This window comes from Coturnix japonica, chromosome 3 (genome assembly GCF_001577835.2).
Source record: "Coturnix japonica isolate 7356 chromosome 3, Coturnix japonica 2.1, whole genome shotgun sequence".
NCBI classification, from domain to species: Eukaryota; Metazoa; Chordata; class Aves; order Galliformes; family Phasianidae; genus Coturnix; species Coturnix japonica.
This window is the reverse complement of record NC_029518.1, coordinates 24,846,320-24,864,697: the sequence shown is the minus strand read 5'-3', so window position 1 is coordinate 24,864,697 and position 18,378 is coordinate 24,846,320. Positions and strand designations below refer to the sequence as shown.

General features: G+C 43.4%; 1 protein-coding gene across 1 annotated transcript; it reads right to left on the bottom strand.

Annotated features, from left to right (window-relative positions):
- Positions 1-778: 778 nt before the first annotated feature.
- On the bottom strand, positions 779-18,289 carry SUPT7L (SPT7 like, STAGA complex subunit gamma). Its single transcript, XM_015857513.2, has 4 exons — positions 17,543-18,289; positions 9,867-10,191; positions 6,974-7,211; positions 779-2,569 (listed from the first exon to the last, which is right to left on the bottom strand). Exons 1-4 carry the CDS (start codon positions 17,953-17,955, stop codon positions 2,307-2,309), a joined length of 1,239 nt encoding a protein of 412 aa, XP_015712999.1. The 5' UTR covers positions 17,956-18,289; the 3' UTR covers positions 779-2,306.
- Between the last annotated feature and the right edge of the window lie 89 nt (positions 18,290-18,378).

Genomic DNA, 18,378 nt, shown 5'->3' with positions numbered 1-18,378 from the left:
ACTGGTCCTCTGTTCAACTACTGACTAGGCTTCAAATAGCTAGAATTTACCTCCCAGGAGGAGCTCTTAAGACCATGATGGGCAATTTTAACTCCAATGTCCATAAAAGCCTGTAGCCACACATTATTATTAGACATAGAGGAATTTAATGTTTGGCTTCCACTTCTGCAAAATGGAGAAATACAGTTAGGAAAAAAGAACTAAGGCTAGGCATGTTATAAGGAAACAAAAAAAAATACTGTGCCTGGAGCTCATCCTTTCAAGAGATAAACTTGCAATACTAAGGACAAATGGGAGGTCTGATAAATCTCTCTCAAATATCCCAATGGGTTACAGGTATAAAACCAGTTTAAGTGACTGTTCAGTCTTGATTCGTGTTCATGCTAGCTTCTTTTGAGAGAGATACTCACTGAATCAAGATAAAGACTGAGCTGATCAACTGAGGACTGTGCAGAACAAAAACTGTCATCAGTCAGCTGAGCCATAAAAGCAAGCTGTAAAATAGATTCTGCTTCAGACTAAGTTGTCAAGATAGCAACTGGCCTGAAGTGGCTACACTCAATCCAGTAAGAGTGAAGGAAAAGTTTGCACTGACAGCACCATCTCAAACCAATAGCAATAGCTGCTATATTCTCTCTGAAATACTCTGCCTTAAACAGTTGGTTGTCAACTTCCCTGATTAAACAATTGAGAAGCTAAAGAAGAAGCTCCGCTGATCTTGTCAGTAAGAAGAATCTTGAAGGTCCTGGCTTCTGCAAACAGGGAATTGTGGATTTAAAATCTTGTTTTTTCAAGGAACATCTTGGTGGGCTCTCATGAGGGACAACCCCGGTCTCCCCAGGTGGCCCAAGAGTGCTGTCTTACCTTCAAAGATTGTATTCTGAAAGTAGAACAGTCCATTCTGATGAGCACAAAGTAAAGCAGGCCTGACAGAAAGCCAGCACAAGTAACCAAGGAATTCCTGACTGAGCTCAGATGTACAGAAAGAGTACAAAGAAATGAAAATGAGAATGAGCTGGCCAGAAGAGATATAAAGACACAGTCCAAGCATGAAGGGAGAGAATTAGGTAAGACAAAGTTCAGCTGGAGGTGAAACCCATAGAAATGTGAAGAAGGACTTTTCTATGCACACTGGAAGCAAAAGAAAGGTTAAGGAAAATGCGGGCTTGCTGTTCAACAACCTGGAATCAAAGGCTGCAATTTGAAATTGATGTACTCAACACCATACACACTTTCACTGTTTGGTCTGCCCGCTGGGTCCACTAGAAGATTGTGAGAGGACAAGGTATTATGTACAGCAAAGGAAGCCTCAGTTAGCAGGAGCTTTAGCAATCGAGATGTGCACAAGTCCATGTAAACAGACAAGATGCATTTGAAGGCACCAAAGGAGCTGGCTGATGACACTGTAAGGCCACCCTCCAGCATCTCTGCCAGATCATCATCATCAGTGAAGGTTCTCCCCACCCGTAAAATTACCCTACTTGAGACTGTCTTGTTTCCAGCAACAGTTAGCAATTGTGTGGCCAGCATGGTGAAATTATTATTTCTCTCTGTACTGTACTTGTGAGACCTTAACTGGATGACTTCATCCACTTTCACGCTTCATCTTACAATAAGGGCACTGCAGCAATTTTCTTGGAAAGCCACTAAGATTGTTAGGGAACTGTAGCGCGGGAAAAGGAGAGGCTGAGGGAGCTTGGCTTTTTCAGATATAAGAAGAGGAAAAGCTAAGGAGAGATCTCATTGTTATATACGACCACTTAATATGTAGGTTAGAGAAGATGAAGTCAGACTGAACTGAGAGATGAACAGTGATGGAAAATGAAGCAACGAATATGAGTTGAAACATGAAAATTTCAGCTGGATGCAAGAATAATTTTTTCCTGCGAGGGTAGTCAAATGCTGGCAAATACTGCCCAGAGCTGTAGTCCCACCATCCTTGCAGATATTCAAAACTCAATGAGGCCCTGAACAACCTGCTCCATTTGCCTTGGCTGGACCAGAAAGCTCCAATCCCAATTATTCAGTGATTCCATGACTTAACAAATCTCCTCACAGCTATTTTCCACTTGTAACTTGTAAACATCAGTTTGCCAAAACAAGCACATACAGTTATCTTCAATCTCATGAGTACGGAAGCCAGCTATGAGGGGAGATGAAGTGCACCACACATCAAACCTCTTGTAATGATTTCATGCAAGCTCCCTCATACAACAGGGCCAGCCCCATTTATACATCATAGCCATCATAGAACTCTCTTAGTTTGTTTCAAGTCCATCAGAAATAAATCAAAAGGCCCCCTTTCTTCACATCTTCTTCATCTTTTTCTTGCAGCGCTGGTTGAAGACAGGTGAGGATCCCATCAGACTGTCAGCAGAATGAGAACCATAGCTGCTCTCAGAGCCATTGGGACTCTGCGCTATCCCAGCTTCACTCATGCCTGACATAGGCTCCTCAAAGACATCACTGCCTAAGACCCCATGGCCATGTACATTGGATTCCTCATTTTCCTGTGGTTCCATTTTCACCTGTGCCAAGTTCCAGAGCGGGGAAGCATTTACCTCAGCCCCTAGAGAAAGAAAAAGCATACATTAACAACCAAGTAAAAGGATAAATTACAAACAGTAAACAGACACAAGGGACAGTGGCACCAGTAAAGAAGTAAAAGCAAACCTACAGCTGAAATTGTCTGGAGAATAACCATCAACCAGTATGAAAGAATAAATTAAAAACAATATATGACAGTTTTGGTTTTTTTTTTAATAGCCTAGTAGTTTCGGCTGTAAAAAAGATATGATGCTATGCTTTCAGAGCAAATACGATGCTATTTTCTGTGTGTTTTCCTCCATGAAAAATAACAACTTAGAAATAAAAAGGAAGGAGTGTCTCAGCAGCAGTGCATATGCCAGCAGCACACAAACTGTACAAGCAGAACTTAAAATGGAACAGAATGGTTGTAATGGACCTTTAAAGATCATCTGGTCCAACCACTTGACCACTTCAGGGCTAACTAAAAGTTAAAGCATATTACTGAGGACATTATACAAACAACCCCTGAATACTGACAGGCAATGAATATCAGCCACCTCTTCAGGAAGCATGTGCCTGTGTGTGACTACTCTCACGGTAAAAGTAATTACCCTAATGTCCAGTCTGATTGTCCCCTGACACAGTTTTCTCATGTACTGCATCCAGTTACCAGAATCAGTGCAGACCCTGCCTTGTGAAAAGCATTCAGGCCTACACGACTCCAGCGAGGGACGGCCACCAACCCAGGGGCCAAGAGGGGTGAAAGTGCGCCGTGTGTCCCTGTCGTGGTTCCGGAGCTGCCGATAGGAAGCACTGCTTTTTACTGCCTCCCATTATGTCAAGGTAAACCTCAGCTGCTCTCAGATAGGGGAAATCTGTACAAGGAGGCTGGAGACTGGAAACAGGTACATGGTGAGTCCCAGGTCATCTTTATAAAGAAAAAGTTAAACAGTCCAGGGAATCATATGGATTTTTGTAAATATCTGATTAAAACAATTCCATTAAAACACAGAGAAAATCATCAAATATTTTATCTAAATTAACATGGAGGATCTTCCTTGGATTCCTACCATAGAATCATAGAATCACCATGGCTGAAAAAGATCTCCAAGCTCATCCACTCCAACTGTCCAGCATCTCCAGACTAAGCCAGGTCCCTTAGTACAAGACCTAAACTACCTCCAAGGACAGTAACTCTACCATCTCCCTGGGCAGCCAATTGCAATGCCTGACAGCTCTTTCAGAGAAGAAATTTTTCCTAATATTCAACCTGCTTTTCCCTGCTCCTTCACTGCAAACAAATGTAAAAAAAGTAAATCAGTAATAACTTTTCAAACCTTGGACCACAAAACAAACATCTTCAGGATGCTCTGAAAGTTCAATTAGCAACCTAAAACAAATCTTTGCCCTGTGTCATTTGCTTGTCCTTTTTTTGACCTTCTAACAGATCTGAGGGAGGACATTCACTGCAAATAACAACTACTAAATCCACCCCCTTCTAAGACATCAGTATGGTTCAAAACATAGGCCACAAATGTTTAATTCCTCTAAAACCTGTTTGAACATAACTCAACAGCAGCAAGGAATGAGTTCTTATCACATGAGTGGCCACATACACACTCAAGAGGACTCTTCCCATTTTTAATTCATCCCACAGAGGAAGACAGGCCAATCCATGCTAGTGTAACACGCTTTTGTTAGTTTTGTTTTTCATTTGGACTAGTGTGCAAACTGTGCACAGACTGAGGATTTTCTAAGATTATGAAACCATAATTCTTAAAAACAGCAAATGCTTTGTCCCCCAGAGTAGTAATTATAGATTGTATTATATCTTCTTATTTAAAGTTTTAAGAGAGTCAAAAATCCTGTTAAAAACATACTAATTGGGCCCCTTGTTGACATGTACATAATAAGTCCAAATCTTACCAAAGCCTAAAATCTTTTCTCACTTCTACATCTGATCCCTCTTTTGAGGGGTTAAATGCATATGGAAAATAAAACAAAGGAGCCATGTTTTCTTAAGTTTTGCAACTGTTTAAATCACAACCAAACCTCCTGTATGTATTATTACAATTCCCTGTTACTAACATACGCCTATCAATATTTCCTTAGGAATAAGTAGTTACACCAAGAACAAGTCTTCCAACCTGTTTGTATTGTAAACTTTCCTTTATGTAGGAATGGGGAATCTTTATCTAATCTAGCCATGCAGCCCAAACTAGGGCTTAGGGGGCAAGGGCAGACAACACAACCTGCATCAGATCAGTCGTCAGATAGAAAGCCAGAGCTGAAGTGCTTGCTGATGTCCAGCTGCCTTATTGAACAGTTCTTTTTCTGTTAACCACAAGTGAATGTATTCCTCTCAGCAACAGTGGACACATCATTAAAATGCTGTTAGTTCCACAGTGTTGCAGCTCCAGACTGCACAATAATCAAAGGTGCTCACTAAACTTATTGTTTCTTTCTTTCATCAATTGCTTTGCATCACTCAAACTTATTCCCTTCAGCTCTATTATCTGTCATCAAGAGTGTCACTAAGGACTAAGAGTACTTAAGCAGTGACACTGCACATTTCATCTTCAAAGCACTTCAGCTTCCAAGTACTTTACAAATGAGCTAATCCTCATTTGTCTGTCTGGGTGGAGGAACAAGATCCCCAATTTGACCTCTATTTCTCCAGCTGCACTGAAATTAGGCAACTAGCCCACAGTTGTAACCCCTGACATAAGCAAAAACACATGCAGAACAGACAAGGCTGAAAGGACATCTCGCCATCTGACACCGTTGCACTGCTACCCTCCCTACAGGTCTCACACTTGCATATTTGAGCTGGCGGTATCCTAATTGCAGCAGCTTTCTCTCACTTCTGGTGATATTACACTCTCCAGCCTGCCCATCTCTAGACTGGGACTTCTTACAGCGATGAGATTTCCAAAGACCCTTGTGAAGTGAAGAGGGATTTTCAGAGAGGAACAGAGCACTTGTATTCTTAATTAGAAAACATCAATTCAGTATCAGAGAGGCATTTAATATACAGCTAGCATGCTAACCTCTGGGTCTCAAGTGGTAGACGTTATACCAAGCTTGCCAGATGAATCACTTGCAACCCCAGATGAGCCAGAAGAACCTGCTATTCTCTCCCCTGCAAAAACGTGAGCACTTCACATCTCAGAAGTGCTATGGTAAACAATACAAGCTTTCAGAAACACAACTGATGGATTTGTGTCGCTTCTGTGTTTTTACTCCTGTTTTTTTATTACTTCAATAGAATATGCTACTTTTTAAAAGAGCTAAAGAACTGAGAGGTACACTCAGCATTCAATACATAATACATAAGTTAAGGTTCATATTTCAATGTTTTTAACCAGATTTTTAAGGGAAACATTTATTATTGCAAAGACTGGTAGAGTTCAGAAGGTTCTATAAAAAAAAAAACAACACAGATAACTCTTCGTTTTTGAAGAAAGAATAAAACTGGCATCTACAGACACAGAAATGGTAAAGCAGCTGCACATTGTTCAGTGCCGGCCACCAGCGTGCTTCAATGCCAACATATAGGGATGACTCTGAAAAACACAGTGCAGTCCCCATAACAACTACACTCATTGTTTCCCTTTCCATGGTGGCAGGAAACCTACAGCAGGCTTTCAGGAAACCTGCAGGAGGAGGAGAGACTACCACGAGCACATTACACTTAAACCAATGATAAACTTTCTAAAAGCAATGGCTGTCACTACCAGGATGTCTTCCAAGTATAGAGGACTGCACAAGAATCATTAATATTTTCCAAACTCATTCAGTGCCTAATCTACATAAAGTCCTGAATCTATTCTAGTCACAAGGAACACAGCCTTCAACATCTCAGTAACACGAAACTCTGGACAAGAATTCCAGACTACTCGGGAAAATAAGTACAAAACAAAACTAAAACAAGGAAAAAAAGGAACTCCCTACCTATGCTCCTACTTCACCTGAGTAGAAATGAGAATAAAACTCTGTTTATTTCTGTCTTCATTACATCAGACTGGGAGAAAGACTCCAGTACTCACTTCTGTAGCAACCAATAACAAAGTCAAGAATGACCATACCTTAAAAGTAAACACCATATAAAGAAGCTATTTTGTGTTCTTCAGAGGAAATGACTTGGCTTGGAAGCAACGTTAAAGATCATCTAGTTCCAAACTCCCTGCCATGGACAGGGAACATTCCATTAGACCAGGCTGCTCACAGCCCCATTGAACCCGGCCTTGACCACAACCAGGGATGGAATACCCATAGGCAATTTGTTCCAGTAACTCACCACCCTCTCAGCGAAGAATTGCCTCCTAACATCTAATCTAAGTTTCCCCATTTATTGTTTGTAACTGTTCCCTCTTGTTCTGTCACTATCTGATCACTCGGAACAGCTGAGGGACTAGTTCTAGTAGTTACACCAAGCAACTACCTGAAGTCTGCGGGGAAGCTTCTACTTCCAAATTTGCAGAGAATCGCTCACTTTGAGCTCCAAGAACTCCAACGGGCAAAGACTGGTCACCAGAAGCAAGATCTCCCTCCAGCTCCTCGCTTATGGGGAAAGTGATATCACTAACAGGCTCCTCCTTAATCTTCACAGGCTTTGTGTCTTCTGCTGCCTTTTCAGGGTTGACAATCTTCTCATACTCTTCAGAGAGCTGCTTGCTAACCTGTCAAAGATCAGGGGAGATCGAAATAAAAAAGAGGAAAGGTCACAGTGATTTCAATTACAGTTACATTGCAGTGTGCTTTCCTCTTAGAATATTATTGTCTGATATGGCTGAACAAATACACAGTTGTCAGCTACAGGGGAGGGGAGGGAGAGGGGAGGGAGGGGAGGGGAGGGGAGGGGAGGGAGGGAGGGGAGGGGAGGGGAGGGGAGGGAGAGGAGAGGAGAGGAGGAGAGGGAGAGGAGAGGGAGAGGAGAGGAGAGGAGGAGGAGAGGAGAGGAGAGGAGAGCGAGATGAGGGAGGGAGAGGAGATGAGAGGAGAGGAGAGGAGAGGAGGGAGAGGAGAGAGTAGGAGAGGAGAGGAGAGGAGAGGAGAGGAGAGGAGAGGCGAGGGGAGAGTGGCAGAGGACGAGGAGAGGAGAGGAGAGGAGAGGAGAGGAGAGGAGAGGAGAGGGAGAGGAGAGGAGAGGAAGAGGAGAGGAGAGAGAGGAGAGGAGAGGAGAGGAGAGGAGCAAGGGAGGAGAGGAGAGGAGAGGAGGAGAGGAGAGGAGAGGAGAGGAGAGGAAATAAGAGAGGAGAGGAAATAAGAGAGGGAAGGGAGGGGACGAGGAGAGGAGAGGAGAGGAGAGGAGTAGGAGAGAGAGGAGAGAGAGGGAGAGGAGAGCGAGAGGAGAGGGAGAGGAGGGGAGAGGAGAGGAGGGAGAGGAGAGGAGAGGAGAGGAGAGGAGAGGAGAGGAGAGGAGAAGATGGAGATCTGAGAGGAGAGGAGAGGAGACGGAGAGGGGGGGGAAGAGAGGAGAGGGGGAAGAAGAGAGGAGAGGGGGAAGAAGAGAGGAGAGGAGAGAGAGGAGAGGAGAGGAGAGGACGAGGAGAGGAGAGCGGAGGAGAGAGAGTTAGAGGAGAGAGAGGAGAGGGAGAGGAGAGGAAGGAGAGGAGAGGAGAGGAGAGGAAGGAGAGAGAGGGATGAGGAGAGGATGAGAGAGGAGAGGAGGGAGGGGAGAGGAGAGGAGAGGGAGAGGAGAGGAGAGGACGAGGAGAGGAGAGGAGAGGAGAGGAGAGGAGAGTGAGAGGAGGGAGGAGAGGAGAGGAGAGGAGAGGAGAAGGAGAGGGAGAGAGAGGAAGTGGAGAGGAGAGGAGAGGAGGGAGAGGAAGGAAGGAGAGGAGAGGGAGAGGCGAGAGAGAGGAGAGAAGAGAGGAGAGGAGAGGAGAGGGAGGAGTAGGAGAGGAGAGGAAGGAGAGGAGAGGAGAGGCAGTGAGAGGAGAGGAGAATAGAGGTTGGGAGAGGAGAGGAGAGGAGAGGAGAGGAGAGGAGAGGAGAGGAGAGATCAATTATTAATTAAGACTTCCAGCTTTAGTCTGCTTCTGCTAACAAGCATTTGTTTGTACCACTTGAATCCCCAACAGCAGAGCTTAATTCCCTCTTCTAGATAAGTTCCCAAATACAGAAGTTAGCGTGGACCTTAGCCTATATGAAAATCAGAATAAGCAAGACAGCAACTGGCTGTGGGATGAAAGTGAATTACATCAGCTGAATGATACAGAAAACCCAAATCCCAGAAGGAAACAACATCTGGGCATCAGGATGCAACCATTAAACTACAAGCAGCTTCACAGCCCTTCAAACCAGGGAAGACATTAAATAAATAAATAAACACCCAACAGCACAAGAGTATCTTTTAACTAAAGCAATCATGTAATCAGTCCCTTGGAATAAAAATACTTTTAATGAGGACAAATCTTGATGACGCTATTTTTATGCACGAGCCAAAGTCCATCACAATTTACATACTACACGTAGTTAGTTATAGGTGTCTCTGATTTATGCTACCTCTGTAACACACAAGGTGACAACCCTGGGATAAGAAGGAGCACGAGCAGCTGCTCCAAGATGAGTCAACTAGCACTCTCATACAGCATGACAACGAGGAAGAGAAAGATTATTTGTGGTAGGTTTTGGCCTTTGGTCATGGTCTACCTGCTTGATTCAAGTCTCGGTTTGTGATAAGTTTGTCTAAAATTCCCAGCTCAAGTCTTGCGTTCTTGTAACTCTTCTGTCACTCAAATAAAATGCACATTCAATTCCACATGGACCAAGAAAAACTATGCCCTTACTCATACAAACTACATTTCTATGGCACCTCTCACTCCCAGGAGATTTAACAACTCCTCTCCTTTCTCCACAGAAGTACAGTTCCCTGTAGATTGGGAAATCTTGCTAAATAACTCATTCAACACAGTACTAGTCCTATAAACTAATTGCTTAAGCAAGCCACCCCTTGTTAATGCCAACACAAGGCATTGTACATCTAAGTACTTTTTGTTCATCTGCTTCCTTATTTTATGAAATGGTAAGTAGACAAAAATCTCATTTAAAGCAAAAAATTCAGTTAATCTTACTGACATTACTGCAACTTTGGGCCATTACACAGCTGGGGGCCTCCCCTTAAACCTGAACTATCAACACAACACTCTTAGCCTCTGTAGGGACAGAAATAAGTCATCTCCACCAAAGAAATCCTATTTCCCTTTTCCTTTCTGACTCTTCTCCATACCATGGGGTTTTCTAATTGGAAAACCTCAATACTGTTAGAGGAATATACAATTGAACTGGAGCCATGCATCTTGGTGCTACCCACTCGCCACTGCTCCTCTCACCTGAAGCATATAGCTGTGATAATCCTTAATGCGGTGCTGCCAGAACTTCTGCAGTGAGAGCACACTGCCAATGCCCACTTCATGAAAGACCTGCTCCATGACATCCGGGAAAGGGGTGTGCCCAAGTCGGGCTTCTCGATCCACAGCAAAGCGCAGCAGTTTGGTGAACTTCAAGCAGTACTCGTGGGCTATATCTGTCAGGGTCTCCAGGACACTCTCGTTGGCACACTCAAAGCCTGTGTGAGCCAGAATAGTGGCCATTGACTGGTAGAGCAGCTGCCGGCAGGAGGACCAACTCAGCTCGGTCACAGGTTCCCCTTTTCCTCTAAAAAAAAAACAGAAAGGAGAAAAATAGCATACCTCCAAAAACTAAAATAATTTATCAGTTCAAAACATACTTTCAGTACGAACATGATCTACAGAGGGAAAGCAAGTTGTTTGGGGTTCAGCACAGTTTCTCCTTTACATAAGAATACATCTAGCGCAGGTTTATCAACTTTCCCTCCTTCCCTTACCCTCCAAATCAGTGCTACTGAGTCCCATTTTCACTTTTAATTCCATAAGAATCCTTGGGTGATTCATAAGTGTGGGATGCAAATCTTCTGAATCCTTAAGCAACTCCCTTCCCACCAAAGAGCTTTTCTCCCAGAGATGTGAATTAAACGGGTACTTGACACAAACAACAACAAAAAAAGGCATTTTAAATAACAAATGCAAATAATTTCCCCTCTCAGTCAATTACATTTCTCTTCCTTATTATCTCTGATGTCATAGGCCTAATAGTCAGATACAAAGGCTTCTGGGACAGACAAGATTTGAATTTATAATGCACAAGACACACGTAAGAAGTCAGAAATGGGAACAGTTCATAAAGCTACACTGTAGCCAGAAAGACCACTTCTGTATCCTTACTTCCAATAATCACAGAGCATGACAAAGAACAAGGTATCCCAACTTGTGACACAGCAAATAAACCCAAAGCCTCCCAGGAAGCCTGCAGAGCTGCCTTTAAAGCAGCATTCCTTGGCCTTGGGCCTGAGACTGCCTTTCTCTGTTCTGCTACGCAGGAATATGTGACAGTGTAGGACAGAAGAGACAGGACAACTGACATGAGCACTTCCCACATCATTCAGTTACAGTCAGTCAACCAAATTTTTCAACACTGTGTAAACAAGTAGATATTCCATGTAGGAAAAAAGAGAAGATGAGGTAGGAGTTTTAGCAAGAAATGCAAACACACTTCTACCATATTCCTAATCTAATAATTAAACTTATGCGATTTATTCGCCCATAGCAATCCCCAGCTGCTGATGTCAGAAATCAAGTGTCCTTTTGCTAAGTGTGGTATTTATTTACTTTCTTCCACTCCATTCGGAATCAATGGGTGAAGAATGCTAGCAATTTCACCCTTCATTTGTTTCTGATCAATTTCTTCCAACATCTCATTCAGCCCACTCTGAGACTTCATCTCACTCTCCCCATACACTATTTGTGCACAGTCTCTCCAGTAACAAGACCTTATTAAACAGCACGTAGGCAACACCAATGATTTACATAGAAGGCAGCAGTGATTCTCACTACTCTGCTTCTCCAACAAGGCATTGAGAACCTTTCAGCCTCATTAAGTCACCAGGTCACAGAGCTCCCACTGATCCTCAGAACTGACCCATACAAAACCACTGAAACACAGCAGTAGAAATGATAACATTTCAGAGAACTGACAATGGGAGGTTGAACTCAGAGCTATGAGGACCAAAGCCCAATGGTTCATTTTCAAGAACACCAGCTCAGCTCAACACTTTCTGCTTATTCAAGTAAAGAGGCAGAGGGGTGGCAAGCACAATATATTAAGAGCTGCAGGTGACGATATTACTAAGAGAATATTAAGAACAGCATGCGGATCTCAGGTCATGGATTCATCCCAGCTATTAATTGCTGGAAAATGACTCACATCCCAGTTCCCTACACAATTATGTGAGTACCATGGAAAGAAAACAGCCGGTGCTCTGTCAAAATGAATTAAAAGCTCATCAGTTCCCTTCTAAACCAAGTGCTGTTTTTACATCTCCCTAACTATCCCCTCCATCTCCCAGGGACACACTTCTGCAGCTTACAAAGAGCAATACTGGGAAAAGGAGGTTACAACAAAACAAAACGGGAAAAAAAAGGGGGGGGGGGAAACAAGCAAACAAATAGATGCCATTGATGTTTTGCCAGTCACACAAAGCAATAAGAGCAAACTTAAGCTGGACACAAAATGTGGCAGCCCAAGCAGAATATTCAGCCAATTCTGAAGAGGATATGCACATAAGAATGCATATCACTGTTCAGAAAGCAGCACAGAATGTCATGTCTCTTTTAAATTCCTAGAGGAGAAGAAACTAATTGCCAGCATTAAAATGCAGCTAGGTCACGGTGCTGAAAGGGATATAATCAACTTGAAGTCTAATCAATTAAAGACAGAGAAATTTCAGGTACTGTACTCAAATCCAACTCCACACCTCTTGTTCTTGCTAAGGTCAATCAATTTTGTTTTGTTTTTCTTATTTTTTCTTCCCTTGATTTCGTGTTTTCCACAACAAACAATAAGGGGAAGATGATTAAAAACCTGATTAGACAGGGGAAAAAAAATGGAAGCATTGCTATAGACATTAACAGAAAACAACATCCTTTTTCTTCCATCTCCTTTAACTTCCAGGTACCATCTAATAAGATGAAAAATAAACAGAAATGGGCATACAGACACATTTAAATCAAGAACATCTATCTCATGCCAAGTCTTTCCAGCAAACGGCTTCTTTCCTCCAGTCACCACAGGTAAAGTGCACTGGTCTTAGATTTCACCCAGATGCCCAACACCTCCAAGAGCATCCCCCCAAATACTATCATGCAGAATGCCACTCTCTGTAGCACTTGCTGCTTTCCCAAGAGGCTCTCTATCCAACTGCCATCTGGAACCAAGCCTATATTACCAATGTCATGTTAGCTTCAAGTAAACAAGAGAGCTTTAATCCCTAAAATTCTGTCACCACAGATCAACAAGACCAGCAGTTAGGCCTATGACTTGGAGGTGATCATCTCTGTGGAGGGTACAGCATGAAACTTATCACAAACACTGGCCACCTTCCCACTCTTCAGTTTTGTATTCCCAACATTTCCATGGGTCAACAACATTAGATGGTGTTCCGGACAGAAATCAACCTGTCAAGATACAAATTCATCAGGTCCAAAGCTCAGCCTTCTCCCATTGCAACCAAACCATCTGCAACATGCAGAACTTTGCATCAACACAAAAGAGAAAAATGACCAGTTTATACAAATCGGGCTTATTTTCATTATCCATAAGGTTTCAGAGCTAACAAAAGGCTCATTTTCTGCGTCAGCCAGTTAACATGACACAGTCATCCCCCCAAGGGCTCCACAGTCCATTCACCCAAGCTTCTCTCCTGTAAAGATTTTCTTCTGAAAGCAAGGGAGAGCTTATGGTCCATTTGCTGTGCCACCTCAGGGGAAAGAAAGTGCTTGGCTGAGTCAGTACAAAGATCAACAGCTGAGGCTTACTCACCTGAGGTAATGCACTGAGGTGCTCTTCCCCCACACAGGAGAGCATAAGCTACTGGCAGATGGAGGGAGGGATTGTTTTCTTACGAACACATTCGTTTTATGAAACATTTAAGCGTAGAGTTGAATTTCTACCAAATTAGGTGCATCAAGGTCGTTTCACTGCCATCTTTCCCAATACAATAAAATAAAGGAGAACATCAGAAAAAAAAAAGAGATTATAATGATCGGGGACTGTATCACAGAACAAAAAACACCAGCTCGAAATGAAAAATAAGCTTCCTTTTGAGAAAGGGCCTCTTTTCACCTCATCCTGAATAAGCCTCTTTTCAAATAGCTCTGCTATGCCTGCAGGAGGATGCGCAGGTATACACAGAAACTGTTCAGTAGATAATGGCAACAGGCAACAGCTAACATTTGGAAAATAAATTAGGTCCCAGTGGGACAACACAGAACACCAGAAAGTTTAGAAGGTAGAAATGAAATGCTTTATCCAACAGGCTAAGCATGTTCTGCCTGCTCTGATTTCTACTGCTCCAAATCCTCCCTCAGTGCTAACTTAGCTATCCCACCAACACGCACTTCCCTTCTTCTGTACAAACATTTAACTATTAGACCTTTTGCCATGAGCTGTCTTCCCATTGCGAGCTCCCAGTACAGTTCTCAGTTCAATACAAAGCACAAACACGATGTGGTCAGGAACACAAATGAGAGAATAATAGAGAAATCCATTAAGAAAACAACCATGTACATACACACCAAAAAAAAAAAATGAGAAAGTTAGGTTTCTTCCTACAGTGGATCCATATTAATAGTGGAAAGCTGAACACAGAGGAAGGAAGAGCTATCAGCCATATTATGGTAAGAATCTCCTGTTGAAATGGCAGTTGTATGTTACAGTTCCTTACTTATTCCTCATCAACTATGCTCTAAATTTACCTTCTGTTTTTATACCAGCCAAAATCAAATGTTAATCTCCTATTGTGTATTCCAAGAACTGTAACGTCAACGGTTTCAAATCACTGCGACCAGATGGCAACACATCCAGGAATACTAGAGGAATTCAGGGATGAAACATCTGAATAGCTGTGGTGAATCACCTCTTGCTTTAAAGTGCCACAGCCCATGAGAACCAGTAGGTAGAAAGTGTGAAAACACTCTTTCAATATATTTGGGGGGGAGGAAAAATGAAAAACTACAGGCTGGTAATTCTGTACTATTCTGGTACATCAGGGAAATTCACAGCAATGATAAGAACAGAGTTAGAGGACAGATGAGTAAATAAGATGCGTTCAGAAAGACTTCAGACAGCTCCTGTAAGTGGAAAACCTGCTTCACAAGGCTGCCACAGCCCTCCAAAGCCACTGACAAGCAAGTATATAAGAGATGTACATTGGAAAGCTAAGGACATTCCTCAGGGATCTGTGCCAGAGTCAAAGATTTTTTTGCACATACTTATCCACAGCCTGAAAAAAAAGCAGAAAAGGAACAGAGTCCTAATTAAATCTGCTGCTGGCACAGATTTCTGAAGGAGGTTGAAAAAAATCAGAACAACTGCAAAATAGCAGTAAATCAGGTTCTGCCTCCTCCACGCCACAAAAGGGATGTGGAAACGGGGATTACAGGTATGGTGTGGGGCAGAAGGCACTACAAAAAAAGAGAAGAAAAAAAAGCCAACCGAGGGGTTGATTTTGTTGATCAACAAAATAAAAGACAAGGCTGCGAGGTCTAAGGACAAAAATGAATAATGAGGAAACAGAAGAGAACATAGCTATATTGAAGAAACTTGTGGTCTAATTCAGGCTGGCCACTCTTCTTCCTATGAACAAACATACCTACACACTGCTTCCGAGACCTAAGTTATCAGGAAAGAAAATGGAACTAAAACATGCATTTAGTCTAACAACGTAACTCTGACAATGACACTTAAAAGGTATTGTAAAACTAAGCAATATCGTGTTTTATCAAGAAGAACAGTCCTCCCTCAATTGTTTTACCCACTAAAAACAAGCACTAACAAATCTTTTAACGTTATTCTTAATCCTGTAAGAATAGATGCTGTTCTTCATGTACGTGCATTAAAACAGCAAACACGCAACAGAAACCAAAAGCTTGCCTCCCAGAAAAGCAGAAACGTGTTTGGTTTAGCAGGCACACGGTTAAATTAGACTCTATACCACGACCCATAACAAATCAGTCGGCCACAATGCATTTCATGTCAAAACCGCCTATCTACACTTTGCAATCTAGTCCTTAAACTCCCCCATGTGGCTGACTGCTAAATAACATTTGTTTACCAGCACCATGGAGAGACCCAAGGGACAGCAAAAGTACAAAGCGGCCCCAAAATCACGGTTAGGGCCACTGAAAATTTAAAGTTAAAGCTGAAGGCACCAGGGAGGTCAGTACAGAAGACTGCAAGATACACAAGGCTGCTTCAGCTCTACAAACCGTAATACCATAAAGAGCAGGAGGCACAGGGCTCTAATTCATACTCACGGAATATCCCTTCACCCCTTCAGGCAAATCACTTTATTCCATCCCAGAAGGATGAAGGCGATGATTTAGGCTTACCTTCTGTTTCTGTACCAGCCAAAATCAAATGTTAATCCCCTATTGCGTATTCCAAGAACCGTAACATCAACAGTTGCAAATCACCAGGACCAGATGGCAACCCACCCAGGAATACTAAAAGAATTCAAGTTTGAAATATCTGAATTGTTATCCCAGCTGAAACCAGCGCAGCATGTAACTCTAAAAACAGCACTGAAGCCTGGCTCTGCTATCCAGACAGACTATGTTACCGACAGGAATGTCTTTCAGTTAAAATCACTGAATGCTACAAAGGCCATTAAAGATCCGATGCATTTAACCAATGATATTTTATGGATGTAAACTTTCCCCATCTGAAAAAAAATAAAAGGTATTGTTTTCTCCTATATCAAGTTTATTGGATCAGTCCTTAAGAACTGTGGGGATAAATCTCTGAATTTAAATGCACAGTCTAAGAGGAACCGTGAGATCCTGCAGGAAATAGAGCATCTCCTTATAAATAACACCAGGGTTAAAACATACGATGCCCCATTCAAGTGTTAAATTGGACATGAATGTGTGAATAATACGTATTTAAACATTTAATTGTAAATCTTTGTTGTGATGTTTACAGCCTAAGCTAGAAAGATGTTTGTCATTTTTACAGTGCCTCAGAAATGATTTCTATATCCATAGATGGGAAGAGCTTTGAGTAGTGTACATCAGAGGGTTGACAAGGAGGAGGTGACATTACTGTGTAAACAAAGATTGACTGCAAAGGAGCAATGCAACCTTCCTTTCTATTTCCTCAAGCCCATGGCTGGTGGAGCCAGCATTGGAGAGACGGGAACTCCCTTCACCAGCACTCACTGCCATATGTGACCAGACCACAAACACTGACAGTAGGATGAGATGGCAGCACCGTGAATCTTTGGGCACAGAGATCTTACAAGCAGTAATTAGCAAAGCATAATCTCAGAACCTAAAGATAATGGGCCAACAGCCAGTTGTGTATCTTCTGAATGGTGAGAACACAGACAGTCTAGCTGTAAGTGACCTAAATACAAAAGACTTTGCAGTCAATAACTAACTTTCTCAAAAGAACACTGAAGATGGCAAAACTGTTCACAAACATTAAGCTGAGTGCAGAAATCAGCACTATACATCTGCATTTTATGGATAGAAAGCAAAGACACATTTGTTTTAAACAACTTGTATGTTGTGTGCATCTCAACCTTTCTGTTCCTAGGCCTGCTTTATTCTTTACACACAATTCATCAGCCTTAGTGAACGGACAAAGCAACACATATATTTAAAAACACTCAGCTTTCCTGCAGCCAGGATTCATAGGATCATAAAGCTGGAAAGTCCACTAAGGTCATCTAGTCTAACCACCAACCCACCATCACCATGCCCACTAGTCATATCTTTCAGTGCCACATCCACACCTTCAACACCTTCAAGGATGGTGATGGCTCTACCACCTCCCTGGGCAGCCTTGTTCCAGCACCTCACTGCTCCTTCCGAGAAGAAATTTTTCCTAATACCCAACTTGAAAAGAAACAAGGAAATACCACACATACCTGTAGAAATCGCTCTCTGGGTCACTGTGCCTCAACTGGAATGGCATTTTGGGGGGCTTGCTGTCCAGAGGAAGCAGGTCATCAGGAAGAGGTGGGGAGGCCGGACGAGAGGGCAGAGGTTCGTTGTCTTCTGTCTTGATGCCCTCCGCTTGCTGCTGATTTTGTGCCTGGGCCATGGCGATGAGGCTGCGCAGCCGCCGGTTGTGCTGGATGAGCTGGATGGTGTGGATGGTGAGGCTGCAGGGCTCGGAGGGGACGTCCAGCATGGTGGTGGGCCGTGGTTTGTTGGCTGACGGCTGGTGCAGAGGAGGGTCCTGAACCTCCACCGTGCGGAACTCACGCTGGAGGAGGTCGAAAGAGCTGCGGTTGGCCTGGTTGGATGGCACCGGGATCTCACCCCAGTAACGCAGCATTTTAACACAGTATTGTCCTCAGAGTGCAGGGAAGGCACCCAGACACAGCAGGACGAGCTGCGGGGAGAAGCTCTTGGCTTTGGGCAGCAACAAACTGGTGCTGGCCTCGGAAACGAGCAAATAACTGATGTCAAGAAAACCCTTCCAAAGTCACCGTGAGAAACGCAGCTTTCAAGACAGCACAGCTGCCTCCCCTAAGGAGGGGGAACAAGAAAGCAAAGCAGCAGCGAGGGGGGCACGACTTCTAAGCAGCGCAGCGCAGCCCCAGTCCCGCCCTGGTGCCAGGGAACCCGGCGGAGAACAAGGCCGCACGTTCGGCCCCACCTCGATCACGACCCCGCCGTACCGCACGGCCCCGGTCCGTCGCCAAACGCGGCTCCCGCCGCACTTCCGCAAGGAGTGCGGAGCTCCCGCTGCAGCCTC

Excerpts from the sequence above, each read along its gene's own strand:
- SUPT7L (XM_015857513.2), bottom strand. The coding sequence starts at position 17,955 with ATGCTGCGTTACTGGGGTGAGATCCCGGTGCCATCCAACCAGGCCAAC. Across the intron at positions 7,212-9,866 it reads ATCACAGCTATATGCTTCAG|GTTAGCAAGCAGCTCTCTGA; the intron begins GTGAGAGGAGCA and ends GATCTTTGACAG. Across the intron at positions 2,570-6,973 it reads AGCTTCCCCGCAGACTTCAG|GGGCTGAGGTAAATGCTTCC; the intron begins GTAGTTGCTTGG and ends TTCTTTCTCTAG.